Genomic DNA, 14,610 nt, shown 5'->3' with positions numbered 1-14,610 from the left:
AATGAATTCTTGCAATGTGTTCCTAAATACATTAGTACCGCGCGAAGAGCGTTCGAAAATTACGAATCGGGAAACCGCGAATGAATTCGGTCGAGACTTATAAAGAAACGATCTTTATTATTTCAAATGGAATCTATCTTTCTTACATATATTATATAATTATAGAAACAATTGTTTATTTTTAATTATTCTATCGGGACAAAAAAAGAAGAGCACGAATGACATCATCAGGATAAAGAAAACAAACCATAGCGGTATTGTTCTTTCGAATTGTCGTTCGATAAGTTTACTGCTCCTCGATTCATAGTTGTAAGTGTATTATTTATATACACTTGATCATGCCGAATACAATGTGGCAGTGAATATGTACCAATCTACTTAAAAACGATGAATCGCTTCCTTACGGTCTACTATTTTATATATCTATAAATAAAATAAATATATATCGTGTGTGTGTATATATACAACTCAACCGTAGGTGGAAAACGAAATTCACCGAGGATTTGCTATTTTGTTTCGTCTAAGTTTTGGTGTTATCCCCCCGGAGATCTTTTTTTTTTTCATTTTTGTACAAACTATCAGTTTTTACGGTGGCAGGTATTGCTTTCAATAACGAGATTTAATACGATTTAATTTGTTCAAGAATTCTTCGCGGGAATTCGTTTAAGCGTTGACTGCAGGGCCTAGCCTTGCATGCGGCAATGGGTTAAACGGAGTTGTATTACGGATTTCTTTCTCTTGACAAGCAGTGTAAATATCGGTGGTGAGCTCGCTTAAAGGAATCTCAGTGTCAGCCTTGGCAGCTTTTACGGCATCATCTACAATTTTCCTTATTTCGCTCTCCATTGCCTGTGGAATAACAATTTTTATTTATAGTGTCGTAGTCGATGCCAAAAAAGCCATATTAAAAAAATAGTGAGAAGATATACTTTAATCTCTTCTTGAGTAACGAGATTAGCGTTCAAGATGCGTTCTTTAAATCCAGTAATGGGATCGCGAGTTTGTCTGACTTCCTGGACTTCCTCTCTCGTACGGTAACTGGTTCCAGGATCAGACATACTATGGCCACTGTATCTGTAGGTTACAGTTTCCATGACAATAGGTCCTTTGCCGGACGTGCAATGGTCTACGGCGAACCTTGTAGCTTCTCTGACAGCTAACACATCCATACCATCCACCTAATAGATTCAAATGCTTGAGTTTTCAAAACAGAATTATCATCGAAATAACGATAGTTATTCATCCACGAAACCAACCCAAATTCCAGGAACGTAATCTCCTCTTGTGTAGTAGTCTGTGCTAGCAGAAGCACGTTCGACGCTAGTACCCATACCGTATCCATTATTCTCACAGACAAAGATGCAGGGAACATCCCATAATTTAGCCATGTTATATACTTCAAATACCTGTCCTTGATTGGCCGCACCATCGCCGTACAATGCAACACATACACCTCCCGTGTTCATGTACTTTTGAGCCAAAGCAATTCCAACTCCTAATGGCACCTATGTAATTTAAATGTCTATGATATGCAAGTGGTTGATTTTCGTAAGATTGAATGGTTTATAATACTCACTTGAGCACCAACAATGCCATTTCCACCATAAAAGTTTTTAGTGTACATGTGCATGGAGCCACCTTTACCCTTCGCATTGCCTCCTTTTCTACCTGTTAATTCAGCTAGGACACCAAATGGTTCTATCCCCATTAAATGAGTCCATCCGTGAGCACGGTAAGCTGTGATCACAGCATCTTGTTCTCTAAGAGCAGATTTTATACCAACTGCAACAGCTTCCTACAAAAGAAATGCGGATTTCATGTTACCAGAGTTTTGCTAAACAATTTAGGTCACAATGGCAATTATCCTTACTTGGCCAGAGTACAGATGGCAGAAACCTCTGACAATCTTCTCTTTGTAAAGGTTCCCTGCTGATGTTTCCATACGTCGGATCGTGTGTAATTTCCTGTACATTTCTAAAGCCTCCTCTCTTGTAATTTTCACATGAGTGGAAGGTCCACTGTCCAGTTTGTGTAATCGGAACGGTTTCGTTTCAAATGAAGCCTCCGTGGCATAATTGTTTTTCTTACTCAAGAAAAAGGATACCACCTAAAAATATATAAAAAATCATTAATTACTTTTGTCTGATTCTACAAGCTACAATGTCACATACAGTTACTCACAATTAAGGAATTTGCAACAGAAAAACAATTTATACAAATACTTCAATTTTCTACAGCAAAGCCTACATTTTTATGCATTGCCATGGACTTAAATTAATTTAAAAATTATCTAATACGAATCGTTTCCTCTATAAGCACCTCGATTCTCGGTAAAAATAATATCAAATAATATAGTGGACGACAAAGTAATATACTTTGATAGTGTAAGCCGCCGCGATTCGTAATCTCGATCGAGCAAAGCTCCGATCGAATAAAACGATTAAGCGAAGAACTTAGTGATATAAGAAATTGAGCACGGAGTGAGGAAGTCGGTGATAACAAACAAATCTTAGCAGATAATTACCTCGTTCCAGCTCCCGAACTGGCGAGACACCAGGTGATATAAAAAAAAGAAAGATCAAATGATCAATCGGAAAACTTTCAGAGATGTCCGTATAGAAATTATAACAAGACCCTGGCACGGAACGTGTTGGCAAGTAGCTAGCTAGAGGTCATTCGTCAATCGTGAAAATTTTGGTACTTACATTGCGTTTTGACGTTTGTACGCCGATATTTCTGATGCAGGTCGGAAGCATCTTTGATGGCTCTCTTATTCGATTGTAATCGGGAACGTGCGAACAGACGAGAAATTAAAGCTAACAGACAAAATGGATCCGACAAGGACGGCTCATTCGTTTGGCGCGGAGAGTATCGTAAGATCTGGCTCAGAAACGTCACAGGTTGGTTCGTATCCCCTCCACTAGAAACATTACGTAGAAAAAAATAGTGGATGATGTGACGTAATGCGTCGTTCATTGCGTAGAAGTCGAAGACAAAAAGAATATTGAAATATAAACACGTGCTCGAAGCACCGATTAATTATATCGAAGCTGATAGAATTCTCGTATCGCAACAGCAATAATTCTATATTGCACGTACAGTATTTCCATGTAAAATCAATTTCAGCATGATATTATGAACGGCAATTAGCAATGCGGATAAGATTGGAAATTGAACATTCTAAAATGGTTAATTTATTCATCGCTTCATAGTTTTCGAATGTATTACATAATGATGATAGATTCCGTTCTATAAACACAAAAGTCAGTCAACATTTTTAGAATCACTTTTTCAAGGTAACCTTTGTGATTAAGGGAAGTGAATCGAATCAGCTGATTATACCGATGCACAGGAATCAATTTGTACACGTGGATTAGCGTTACGAAACGGTTTTGCATTTACTCGTGCAATCTGTGCATATACTTTGCAAATTGCAACACGGTTTACACAATCTGTTAAATATACTGGGATGCAAGTTTAAAATAATACAGACATTTAAATAGGTTGACGATTTTAGTTGGACAAAATTTCAAAAACCCACGTGTTTATTCTGATAAATGGTAAAACTCGTATTGCGACAGTGCTGCCACTTAGTTGACAATTTTGGAATCACGAAACCCGCTAGAAGAAATTCTAATTGAATTTTATTATATTTTACTATTAAAAGTGATTTAATTTTTTTTTTTTAAAGTGGGTCACGTTTAGTGTTAATTGAAAGAATATTGTTCTCAGGTAACTAGGCGAGATAAATATTATAATGTCATGTCTTATAAAAAAATTATTCATTGGACATCAGTCAGTACTATGTTTAATTATAAAACATTCTTCTATTGTGCACACTCTATAAATATAATGCAGAAAAATCATCTGCAGTAGCATGTTTTTCATTGATTATACGATAGTTATACTGATCCAGTGATTTGAAAGGCTGTGGCATTCACAATACACGGCGGCGTGAATTGTACGTAACGAATTGTATTTTTTACATTTATGTACGTTGAGGAAATCGTAATCGTAATGCCGAACAGTACAATCAAGTAACCGAACCACTCGTGCCATCTTTGGAGAGTGCAGTTTATAATTTTCTTCCGTATTGGTAGTTCAGAAACAATTCTTTTATGTGTTCTACAGGGTCTACTTGCATCTATAAATACTGGTTCCTCATCGTTGTTTCTCGTTGTCATTAAATATTGTTCACTAGTTTCCTCGGTATTAAGAACATCGGTTTCATAATCCGTAATTTCATCGAACTCGCCTTCTTCATCGTCATAATAAACGTACGAATATCGATGGTAATCATTTTTTGGTACGCTTAGAACACCATAATATATCGATCTTGAATGAACTCGTGGGTCTGTCGAAATGCCTTCACTCGCACTTCTACGTCTTTGTGAACCTGAATATACCTCGGGAGTCGTTACATGCATTGATCTTTTCTTTAAAGCCATCATCTTCGAATATACCAATGGAGGAAGCACAAAAACCAATGGGCCTGTTAGGGATCCTCCAATAAGTGCCATTACAATGTCGAATCGTGGTACAGATTCTCCTACAGCTACTCCAAGGAATATAATGGCCGATCTTAGGGCACACCGTTTCCATCCAAATGCTAAACAAAAGCAAACATATTATAGAATATTTTTAAAGACCTTGTTATTAATGTGACTGGCAAGGAATATTATCTCAAATATCTTACTTGGTTGAATATTCCAGCGATCTTCTAAATTCTGGAAAAGAGCTGAATGACCTAGTGCACTTGAAAGACAAAGTTGCAGAGAAGTAAGCAGAACGGCTGCACTCATAATGAAATTTCCTGGGATTATTTGTAATACATTGGCTGTAGTAGTACCACCATATTTCCAGGCAACTAAACCAGTCGTTACAGCAAATAATGATCCGCTTACTAAAATAAATGACACTGGTTATTAATACATTCAATGTACCAAATAATTGGACTTAACAGATTATTTTTACCTAAAAAAGAAATTAGAACAGCTTTATTGATATCTTGTGGACGACGCATATCCACCTGTACAGTCATTAATGTAGGATGTACATCAAATTGGAAAGCTAGCATTCCATATCTAAAAAGTAATTATGTAATTACGTTAGAAATTGGTAGTGTGATTTTGTTAGATGCTATCCAACATATTTCTGGTACATATTACCCAGAAATAAATTTATCCCAGGAAGGAGAAGTAGGCACTGGTAAAGTCTCAAGCTCCCGGTCATCGGCAATTATGCACCACCATATTAATCCTGCTGCCAGTATAACTGCAGTGCATGAAAATACTGCCAATAGTCTGAAAATCATTTATGTAATGTAGTTTAAGTTTCTAAAGTATTTGACACTCGCAGTCAAAATTTATAATTTACATGTCTTATGCATATAAGATTTTGCATCGAATTTTAATTGTAATTTTTAAAACAAGTGTAACATAATGTCATTGAAATTGATGGCACAAGTTACTTCATATCACGTGGACTTCCAAGCCACATAATTGGACACAAAAGCACACCCACAACCAGAAGCCAATAGCAGAAAGATAGATCGAATTGTTGCCCTGATAGTTTCAGTCCAAATAATTGTAAATTTTGCGAAGCTGAAATTTATCAGTCATTAATACGTGTCGAAGAAATTGCAGTATCGGCCGAAAATATAATAAGAACGTACCAACCAATAAATTAGGTATACTGCAACCAAACACTGTAAGGTCTAGAATTATAGTAACCAAAGTTTTTGCTCGAGGACCTAAGGTCAATTCGGTCACAGCAGCAAGGGGGTACCTAGAAAATATTAGATTAATAATGAGTATCTGTATATTTAAAAAATATTGAATTTCTTTCATTTATATAAACAATCACTTGCAGTAACATCTTACCGGCTTTTCCGCGAAATTTGGGGATTTATGGTAGTTGCGATTATCCATGATTTTCCGAGGAGGACCGCTGTATAAATTTGTAAGCCAAATACAATGAGAGCGAGAGGGATCCCGTATAATCCTAAAATTTAAAGATCTTTTCAACTATTGAATAAAAAAATATAGGATAATGTCAGTGAATTAGGTTTATACAATACCAAGCTTTTTAACAAGTTAATCAACTTTATTTTCTTCAAATAATCAACTCTCTCTCTTTCTTTCTTTCACGATTGCTCGCGCACTCATCGCACAAACTTTCTTTGCAATAATCACTCGTGATACATGTCAATTATATAAATCGTTTCAATTTAAATAAAATATTTTGTGAAACAATGTTTACGTTAGACTTACAATAAACTGTGTGTGTCTGCATGTGTGTGTGTATGTATGTGTATATATATATATCTATATATATATTGTAGCTTATAAAACTAATCCGTCAGACGATATATACCAGTGCATGTTACAAACATAATCCTACTCCTAATTTATTAAATGTATTCACAAAAGTCTCGCGGAGTTTTCTTAAAAATGTCATTGTCGAATACAAAATAACTTTTGCATTGACAATCGAGTCTTCTGGTAAGCAGAAATAAAACTTACCGCATTCCACGATCGCACGCGGCAACGCAATAATTGGAAAGACGCCGAATATGTCGATGACACATAACGTAGCAAACAGAAGGGACAAGTTCGAATTGGCCTCTCTGAGAAGCAAAGGTAGTCTCTCGCGATTCATTTCGGAGAGTAATTCGTACTGTCTGACATCAACGCGGAACTTGAACCGGTTTTCACGTTGCGGTTAAAAAGTATTCACGCAAACTGAAACTCGATATCCTATCGAACGCGAATGGCTTGCACAGAGACGAGGTGAGTGCAAGGAAGACCCACAAAGCGTCTAGTATCTTTTCCTCAACACATGTAGCCATCGTTCTCACGAATCTGATACGTATGGACTTTTCATTCATTGGATGAATGATTCAGCTGATTAAACGAATAAAAATATATTCTCAATGAATGATAAATGTTCCTTGAAAATAAAAAAAAAGAAGATTTTGTTAATTCTTACAAAATGCTTTGGACACTTAAAACATAGAATTTCCTACAGCATTAAAATATTTTAACTTTTCTGTCATTTTGATCTATTAAATTAACCAAATCAGAGCTTAAATCAATCAAACCTCATTTGCCTCCATTGCTACGTTATATTAAATCCATAATATCCTGTAAGAACCTAAATGACCCTTCTTCGTCATGATTGATATTTTTGCTCACCCTGAGCACTTGAATCTTCTCTTTGACGTAAAAGAAATGAAATCCTCGATCGACCTACAATTGTATAGGTGACAAATTATGAGAATCGCACGAATTGTGCATATAAACTTATACACTAAATATATATTTACGGACTTAGAAAATTCAGAATCGCAACAGCGGTAATTACAGTTTATCGTACTTATACCTATTCTGTACTGTGTGTTCGGTTGGAAACATTCATACCGATATGTGTAATACTTCCGTCATCTGTTTCGTAAGCTGGTGACGCCGGTGAATATGTTGGACTCGTTGGCGAGTAGCCCGGCACTGGTGGAGAGTACGTTGGACTTGTTGGCGAATAACTTGGACTGGTTGGTGTGTATGTAGGACTGGTAGGCGAGTACTTGGTACTCGACGGTGAATATTGAGGACTCGTCGGCGAGTACGTTGGACTGGTTGGGGAGTAGTTCGGACTGCTGGGCGAGTATCGTGTGCTTCCTGATGCTGTGTGTTGTGGGGAGCTCGGCGAGTACGATGGACTCGTTGGTGAATACGTTGGACTTGTTGGCGAGTACGTTGGACTCGCGGGTGTGTACTGTGGCGAGGTTCCGGCGAATGACGGCGATGTGGGCGAATAACTCGGACTGGTTGGTGAATATTTTGGACTGCTCGGCGAATAGCTTGGACTAGCAGGCGAGTATTGAGGAGAACTTGGCGAATAGCTTGGACTTGTAGGAGAATAAGATGGCGACGCTGGCGTGTAATTTGGTGAACTAGGAGAATAGCTTGGGCTGGTGGGCGAATAGCTTGGACTCGTCGGTGAATAACTTGGACTTGTTGGCGAGTAGCTCGGTGACGTTGGTGAATAGCTTGGACTCGTCGGTGAATAACTGGGACTCGTTGGCGAGTAGCTAGGACTTGTTGGCGAGTAACTTGGACTCGTTGGTGAGTAGCTGGGACTTGTCGGTGAGTAACTAGGGCTTGTCGGTGAATAACTTGGCGATGTCGGTGAGTAGCTCGGCGACGTCGGTGAATAACTCGGACTTGTTGGTGAATAGCTTGGTGACGTTGGCGAATAACTAGGCGATGTTGGAGAGTAACTTGGACTCGTCGGAGAGTAGTTTGGACTCGTAGGCGAGTAAGTTGGACTCGTTGGCGAGTAATTAGGACTCGACGGAGTCATACTCGGCGATGTTGGTAAATAGGCAGGAGATGTAGGAGAGTAACTGGGCGATGCACCTCCTGCTGGAGACATCGGATATGGGCTCATGCTAGGTCCAGGACTTCCTGGACTACCAGGTTGTGGCGAGTATGCGGAGTAGGCCGGTGAAAGTCCTGATGCGTCAGACGCTCCCGATGGCGAGAAGCATGCACCTCCGGGTGTCATACCACTTCCCAATGCTGAAAGTTACATTTATTATGAAATCAGAAAATAGATCTTGGAAATCATAAATAAAATGTTACACGCAATGTCCTTACCAGGTGACATGCTGGATGCTCCGTAGCCTGGAGTAGCGCCCATCCAAGGTGTCATTTGAGGGCTCATGCTCGGTGTAGCAACACTACCGAAGAACATTCCAGCAGTTCCCATTACTCCAACTCCTACCGCCATCGGTATTTCAATACCTGCTTTACATTTCTCTGCGTCTAACAGTAAATCGAAGCATCCTGAAAAATGCGATTAAACACGTTAATTTGGAACAGTATTAAATTTGGTTAATTAAATCAGTTACACGAGAACAATACCTGTTCCTATACGTGGAAGTTGTCCCATTATAATATTTTCTGACACTCCTCTCATGGGATCAACTTCTGCGTGGGATGCCGCGTCTAATAAGACGTCTACCGTTTCCTCGAAAGAACATCTTGAAAGAAAAATTACATATGTAATACTTTCGATAAGTAATTACAGAGCACAGCTTTCTATAACTTACCTCATAAGAGCGCCAGTATCTTGCCTATTAATGCCGTGACGCGTAATAGCCATCAAGTGTCCCTTAGCCGTCATAACGTCGCAAAGCAAGGCAAGATGACGATAGTTTACGTATAGACCATAAAATTGCAATACAGCATTCATTTCCTTCTCCACTGATTTTCGTACAGCCTCTATACCCAACACTTGGAATATTTCACAAATGTCGTTACTAAATGTCCTAACTGGGTCCACATCCCTTTCGCTCAGTACTTTCATCAAACTTGTTCCGTCCGTTTCCAACAACCACTCTGCGATTGCTTTAAATTCTCCAGTTTCCGTGATAACGATACGTTTCTTCGAATCGGTTTGTGGCAAATGCATGTACACTTTTCCTATAGCCTCAATACCCTGAAAAAGAGACAATCAATTAGCCAACTACGTACTTTCAATTTGATTTAATTGTATCAACAAATTCTTTTTTATTTTATTTCGGAATAGAATTTAATTAGATATACCTGTAAGGTCATATCACTGAGCATGTTTGCTTCGATACACCGGAGGAACATATCGTCCTCCATTTTATCTACAGTCTCCTCCTCCGTGTCCCCTGTAAATTTATCATCGCTATTCATTATCCTAATTCGCAGGACCAATTTTTCAGCATTATCGTCGTTGAATATACAGTTCAAGTCATCTCCAAAACCGGCGTTAATTTTCTCCGCTATTTGTTCCATGGTCAATTTCTTATCCGTCATTCTTTTACGATCTAATTCGATACGAAGCAACCACGGCGATATTTTAGTCGGGTCGAAATCAGGCATCTCGTAGTAGACGTTTACAAATTCTTGATCCTCCGCGATCACAGTGTTCTGTGGATCTGGATCGTAATAGATTGCTGTGTTTGCAGTGACCTTCCTTAGTGTAGTGTGCTCCAGACGGCAGAGAACGTTCTTCGCCTTTTCTGCATCCCTTGCGGCAGCACCGATCAAAAACACAGTCAACGAAGGAGCCTTTGGCTTCTTACTAATATTGATAATTTCCTTTAATCTGGGTACTCCAAGGGTTACGTTCTTCGATGATACACCAGCAAAGTGGAAAGTGTTCAATGTCATTTGAGTAGCTGGCTCACCGAGCGACTGAGCGGCCAAGGCACCTACCATCTCGCCAGGTGATACCTGAAGATAATATTGTTCGATATACCGTTGTTCTTAAACATACAAATTGAAAACATCGTATACACATATCCATCATTCAATATGTACCTGTGCTTGCTGGAATCTCGTTTCAATTTCTCCAATCAACCATTCAAACGCTTCACCTGACAGCCTAAATTCTTCGGAAACGCACTTTGTACATAAGGTAGATCTCACTAAGCACTGGAACAGCAATGTAGCGTTTTCGTTTGCTTGTTTGCTGAGTCTGTCGTCACCAGCCACGATGATACACTTCTCCAGAAGATCCTTTACACCTACAGAACGAAATTTCGAATGTTTATTCTATTACGTTAATTATTCATATTCCTCACAGAATCATTCGCTTACTTACCTTGTATAACTCTCATTGGACTTAGGTCAGTGGGTGCTCGTTTGTTTATGTGGAAAATCTTCTGTACATTCCAGATCATTCTCTGTAAATTACAAGGTAATACAACCTTGGATTCACCGCTACGGAAAATCTCCCTAAGCACACCACGATCTTTGTTCAATTGTTCCCATTCTCTCTCCAGTTCGGAGATCACTTCTCCAGATCCCATCATCTCTCTGACTATTTCTTCATTGAAGATGCGACGCAAGTAACGTTCGTTGGTTGGATCAAACTTAAACTTCTTTTCAAATGATTTATTGCTTAATTTAATAGTGGGCAGGTTTTGGAATTCCACAGTTTCACCGCATAGACCGTCTTCGCCGTATCGCAACTGAATCAGTTGTCCGACGGAGTTCCTTACGGTTCCATCGTAGTGCACCATTACTGATTCCATAGCCTTTATCAGACGACGCTGAATGTATCCAGTTTCGGCAGTCTTTACAGCCGTATCGATAAGACCCTCACGACCTCCCATAGCGTGGAAATAAAATTCGGACGGCGTCAAACCGGCTAGATACGAGTTCTCAACGAATCCTCTGGATTCGGGACCGTAATCGTCCTTGATGAAATGTGGCAACGTTCTCTTACGGAAACCGAATGGAATTCGTTTACCTTCAACGTTTTGCTGACCCACGCAAGCAATAACCTGTGAGATATTAATATTGGATCCCTTTGAACCTGACACCACCATAGCCTTTAGATTGTTGTATTCAGTCAGAGATTTCTTCGCGGAGCCACCAGTTTTGTCACGAGCGTCGTTCAGAATCCTGTTTACTTGATTCTCGAAAGTCTGCCTCAGAGTGTTACCAGGAGATGGTTCCAGTTCCATGTTGTGAGCTTTCTGAATCACCTCTATTACATCCTCTTTGGCTTTCTTGATCGCTTTCTGAATCTCGAGATAGGTCTGAGGATCGGCAATAGTGTCCCCAATACCGATAGAGTGACCTTCCAACAACAACCAGTTGTTAATTACAGTCTGAATGTTTCCATAAAACCGCCCACAAACTTCGTGACCCAGCTCCAGCATACAAATGTGAAGCAGAGACCCGGCAGATGTACCCAGGGTCTTTTTACAGAGAATACCCATGACAAGTTCTCCGTGTTCTACCATGACCTTGGTGTCCCCAGGGGATATCCATTTGTATGGACCATCGTCTTCCTCGTCTGGATGTGTGCTGTGAGTTCTGATCATGTTCACGTTACCCGGTATAATCAAGGAGAAAATCTGTTTGCCCGTCCATAAAGGTTTCGGTTTTAATATACAGGGCTGTGGCATTTTGCCGTCCCAACTAGGCAAGAACATGAGAATGTTCATCATTTGTTCCTTTTCGATAAATACGTCCCTTTTGGTCATTTTTCTAACAGCTGTGAGCGTATCCTGTACAATACCCATGACTGGTTTGTTGGCCTGTGGGGTAATAATTTGTCGAGGCGTCACGTGAATATTTTCTACTTCCGCACGAGTCTCCATTGATTGCGGTACGTGCAAGTTCATTTCATCACCATCGAAATCGGCGTTATAGGGTGACGTACAGCTGAGATTCATACGGAATGTACTCCAAGGCAAAACTTTCACTCTGTGCCCCATCATACTCATTTTGTGAAGTGTTGGCTGACGATTGAAGATTACTAAATCGCCATCGCGAATGTGACGCTCTACTCTGTAGCCGCACTGCAAATGCAGATCAGATGGCTTTGGGTGAAATCTCAAATCTATTCTTTCACCATTGTCTCTGACGATATATTTTGCTCCCGGATACTGGGAGTTTCCACGTCTGACAAGCTCTTGCATCTTATCAATATTGAATGGTGTTACAATTTCTGGGAATGTTAAGTTCTGAGCGATACTGCGAGGCACACCTACTTGATCGATCCGCAAGTTAGGATCTGGTGTGATGACGGTACGAGCTGAGAAGTCGACTCGTTTACCCATTAAATTACCTCTAATTCTCCCTTCTTTTCCTTTCAATCTAGATTTAATGGCCTTAAGCGGTTTCCCTGATTTTTGCATTGCTCTAGGCATTCCAGGCATATCATTGTCAACTAACGTCGCTACATGAAACTGCAACATCTTTATATTTTCGGATATAACGTGAGCAGCTGCCCCGGCTTGCTCATTTCTAATTAATTCGTTATTTGCCTTTATGATGTCCGCCAGTTTGTGCGTTAAATCGTCCTGATTCTTCGCCGAACCGTACATAATAACTGCCGGTCTTACCGACAGTGGTGGAACTGGTAAAACTGTTACTACCATCCAATCTGGTCTAGCAAATTTTGGATCCATACCCAAAATGAACGACTCCTCGTCTGTAATATGCTTTAATATTTCCCATGCTCTTTCTGCTGTGAGCGCAATTTTCTTTTCTTGGGTATCTTCGTTCACATGTTTCCATTCCGCAGTAACATCCAAGCCTGATCTTCTGAGATTAGGTTGGTATCTACCGCAACCGCCGTGTCCTGGTTTTCTATCCGCTGCTTGCTGTTCTTGATTTTCTTTGTTGATATCCATTTCATCTCCACCCTCGCAGATATTCTTACTTTTACACAGATCATAAACAAATGTGAGACGTTTACGAGGTTGACCCTTAGTTTTCATAACGATTTCTTTGATCTTTGGGTTGTGCTACAAGGAGAAGAATAGTATTACAATGGAGAACTGAGAATGTAAAGGTACAATCGCAATCGATACTTACCGGACTAACAAGTAACTTGGAGCAGTAGAAACAGACGCATCTCAATATTTTTATTGTTTTTGTTATGAAACCGACATGAAAGACTGGTTTGGCCAAATCGATATGACCGAAATGCCCAGGACATTCTGTCATGTTACCAGCGCACGTCTGACACCGAGAGTTCCTATCGATAACACCTTGCCTAGGGTCCATAAGTCCGCCCAGCTTGGGCCTACCACCCTCCATAGTTTCTGGAAAACGTATGCCGCCATCTGTGACGGACATCCGACGCTAAATAAAACATTTTATAATATTACATCATGTTAAAGCCGCATCCAAATACACTAAGTTAACTCAACGATGGAACTATACGAACAGATTTGAGATATTTCAAACTTCCAACTATTAAGAATACCAGGAAGGATGTTGCAATAAAGAGGATAATGGGACATTGATAGAAGGTAAAGAAATACAACTGTCTCATGTGTCGTTCTGGATCAACAATGTCTTATTTTAATAGAGCTATATGCGAATTACACAAAAACATTCATTTAAGAGTTTCACTGTCTTTACACGTTTATGCAAAATTTCAACAAAAACCAATGGCACGAAACGAGTAATGCATCGAGCAAGACATTCTTCACATTGAACGAATAACCACGAAATGAACCACTTCCATCGTGTATATCACATAATATTAAATTGCATATCCTGATAAATATCGAACAACACAAACAGGACGGTACCCATCAAAAGAACACGCGCGTCTGTTTGTAACTTATGCGTTCCAGCACGATAAGGTATCATAAAATGTCGACTCATGAAATAGTGTCGTATGCCGCGACGAAAATTATACCATACGTCTTCACTTATTTAGTAATAACGAACTTACTATTTCATCGGGAGATAGAATGCCAAATTGGACCCTTTTTACGGTTCGCAAAGGCGCTTTGGAGTCGGACGTGGCCATTTTGCAACTAGTACACACAGCTTCTCCCGCGGCCTTCTGCGTCGCGAGTCGCGACTCCCTCTAACCGTTCTTTCCCGTTGCATGCATCTCCCTCCCCGATGAAGTGACGATCTGACAATTTCATTCGTTGTTGACCACGGTTACGGTTCTACCTCCTACCGAAACTCGCGCGTTCCGAAACCCACAAAAAAATGTTCGGAACCAGAGGAATCGTAGTTATTTTTCTTCTGCGTCTAGTGAAAAATTGAAACCTTCATTTTAATTTTTTTTTTTCAGGAAAGCGGCAAACAT

General features: G+C 39.8%; 3 protein-coding genes across 4 annotated transcripts; all 3 read right to left on the bottom strand.

Annotated features, from left to right (window-relative positions):
* Positions 1–97: 97 nt before the first annotated feature.
* LOC144477245 (putative pyruvate dehydrogenase E1 component subunit alpha, mitochondrial) lies at positions 98–2,910 on the bottom strand. 2 transcript variants are annotated; one of them, XM_078194814.1, is made up of 7 exons: positions 2,706–2,910; positions 2,525–2,542; positions 1,871–2,107; positions 1,577–1,795; positions 1,257–1,505; positions 930–1,178; positions 98–849 (listed from the first exon to the last, which is right to left on the bottom strand). In XM_078194814.1, exons 1-7 carry the CDS (start codon positions 2,754–2,756, stop codon positions 664–666), a joined length of 1,209 nt encoding a protein of 402 aa, XP_078050940.1. In that variant the 5' UTR covers positions 2,757–2,910; the 3' UTR covers positions 98–663. The 2 variants fall into 2 exon arrangements, with proteins under 2 accessions (XP_078050940.1, XP_078050941.1); XM_078194815.1 differs by lacking the exon at positions 2,525–2,542 and having other exon boundaries at positions 2,706–2,897.
* An 882-nt stretch (positions 2,911–3,792) lies between these two features.
* Mah (solute carrier family member mahogany) lies at positions 3,793–6,668 on the bottom strand. The gene is made up of 8 exons (XM_078194816.1): positions 6,525–6,668; positions 5,883–6,003; positions 5,675–5,787; positions 5,471–5,603; positions 5,169–5,303; positions 4,975–5,084; positions 4,697–4,903; positions 3,793–4,609 (listed from the first exon to the last, which is right to left on the bottom strand). The coding sequence occupies exons 1-8, from the start codon at positions 6,658–6,660 to the stop codon at positions 3,903–3,905; spliced, it is 1,662 nt and encodes a 553-aa protein (XP_078050942.1). The 5' UTR covers positions 6,661–6,668; the 3' UTR covers positions 3,793–3,902.
* Positions 6,669–7,115: 447 nt separating this feature from the next.
* Rpii215 (RNA polymerase II subunit RpII215) lies at positions 7,116–14,410 on the bottom strand. The gene is made up of 10 exons (XM_078194813.1): positions 14,242–14,410; positions 13,371–13,640; positions 10,639–13,300; positions 10,356–10,561; positions 9,609–10,268; positions 9,113–9,501; positions 8,925–9,043; positions 8,658–8,846; positions 7,422–8,579; positions 7,116–7,250 (listed from the first exon to the last, which is right to left on the bottom strand). Exons 1-10 carry the CDS (start codon positions 14,317–14,319, stop codon positions 7,174–7,176), a joined length of 5,808 nt encoding a protein of 1,935 aa, XP_078050939.1. The 5' UTR covers positions 14,320–14,410; the 3' UTR covers positions 7,116–7,173.
* Positions 14,411–14,610: the final 200 nt, after the last annotated feature.

The sequence above is a fragment of the Augochlora pura genome, chromosome 11 (assembly GCF_028453695.1).
Source record: "Augochlora pura isolate Apur16 chromosome 11, APUR_v2.2.1, whole genome shotgun sequence".
In the NCBI taxonomy this organism is placed as follows: domain Eukaryota; kingdom Metazoa; phylum Arthropoda; class Insecta; order Hymenoptera; family Halictidae; genus Augochlora; species Augochlora pura.
Note: the sequence above shows the minus strand (reverse complement) of the source record. Positions and strands in the feature narration are given on the sequence as shown.

Coding starts and splice junctions, on each gene's coding strand:
- Rpii215 (XM_078194813.1), bottom strand. CDS start 14,319: ATGGCCACGTCCGACTCCAAAGCGCCTTTGCGAACCGTAAAAAGGGTC. Junction 13,641..14,241: donor TTCTATCTCCCGATGAAATA/GTAAGTTCGTTA, acceptor TGTTTTATTTAG/CGTCGGATGTCCGTCACAGA. Junction 13,301..13,370: donor CCAAGTTACTTGTTAGTCCG/GTAAGTATCGAT, acceptor TTCTCCTTGTAG/CACAACCCAAAGATCAAAGA.
- Mah (XM_078194816.1), bottom strand. CDS start 6,660: ATGAATCGCGAGAGACTACCTTTGCTTCTCAGAGAGGCCAATTCGAAC. Junction 6,004..6,524: donor GCGTGCGATCGTGGAATGCG/GTAAGTTTTATT, acceptor TTTAAATTTTAG/GATTATACGGGATCCCTCTC. Junction 5,085..5,168: donor TGGGATAAATTTATTTCTGG/GTAATATGTACC, acceptor ATTACTTTTTAG/ATATGGAATGCTAGCTTTCC.
- LOC144477245 (XM_078194814.1), bottom strand. CDS start 2,756: ATGCTTCCGACCTGCATCAGAAATATCGGCGTACAAACGTCAAAACGC. Junction 1,796..1,870: donor GCCATCTGTACTCTGGCCAA/GTAAGGATAATT, acceptor TTTCTTTTGTAG/GAAGCTGTTGCAGTTGGTAT. Junction 1,506..1,576: donor ATGGCATTGTTGGTGCTCAA/GTGAGTATTATA, acceptor TAAATTACATAG/GTGCCATTAGGAGTTGGAAT.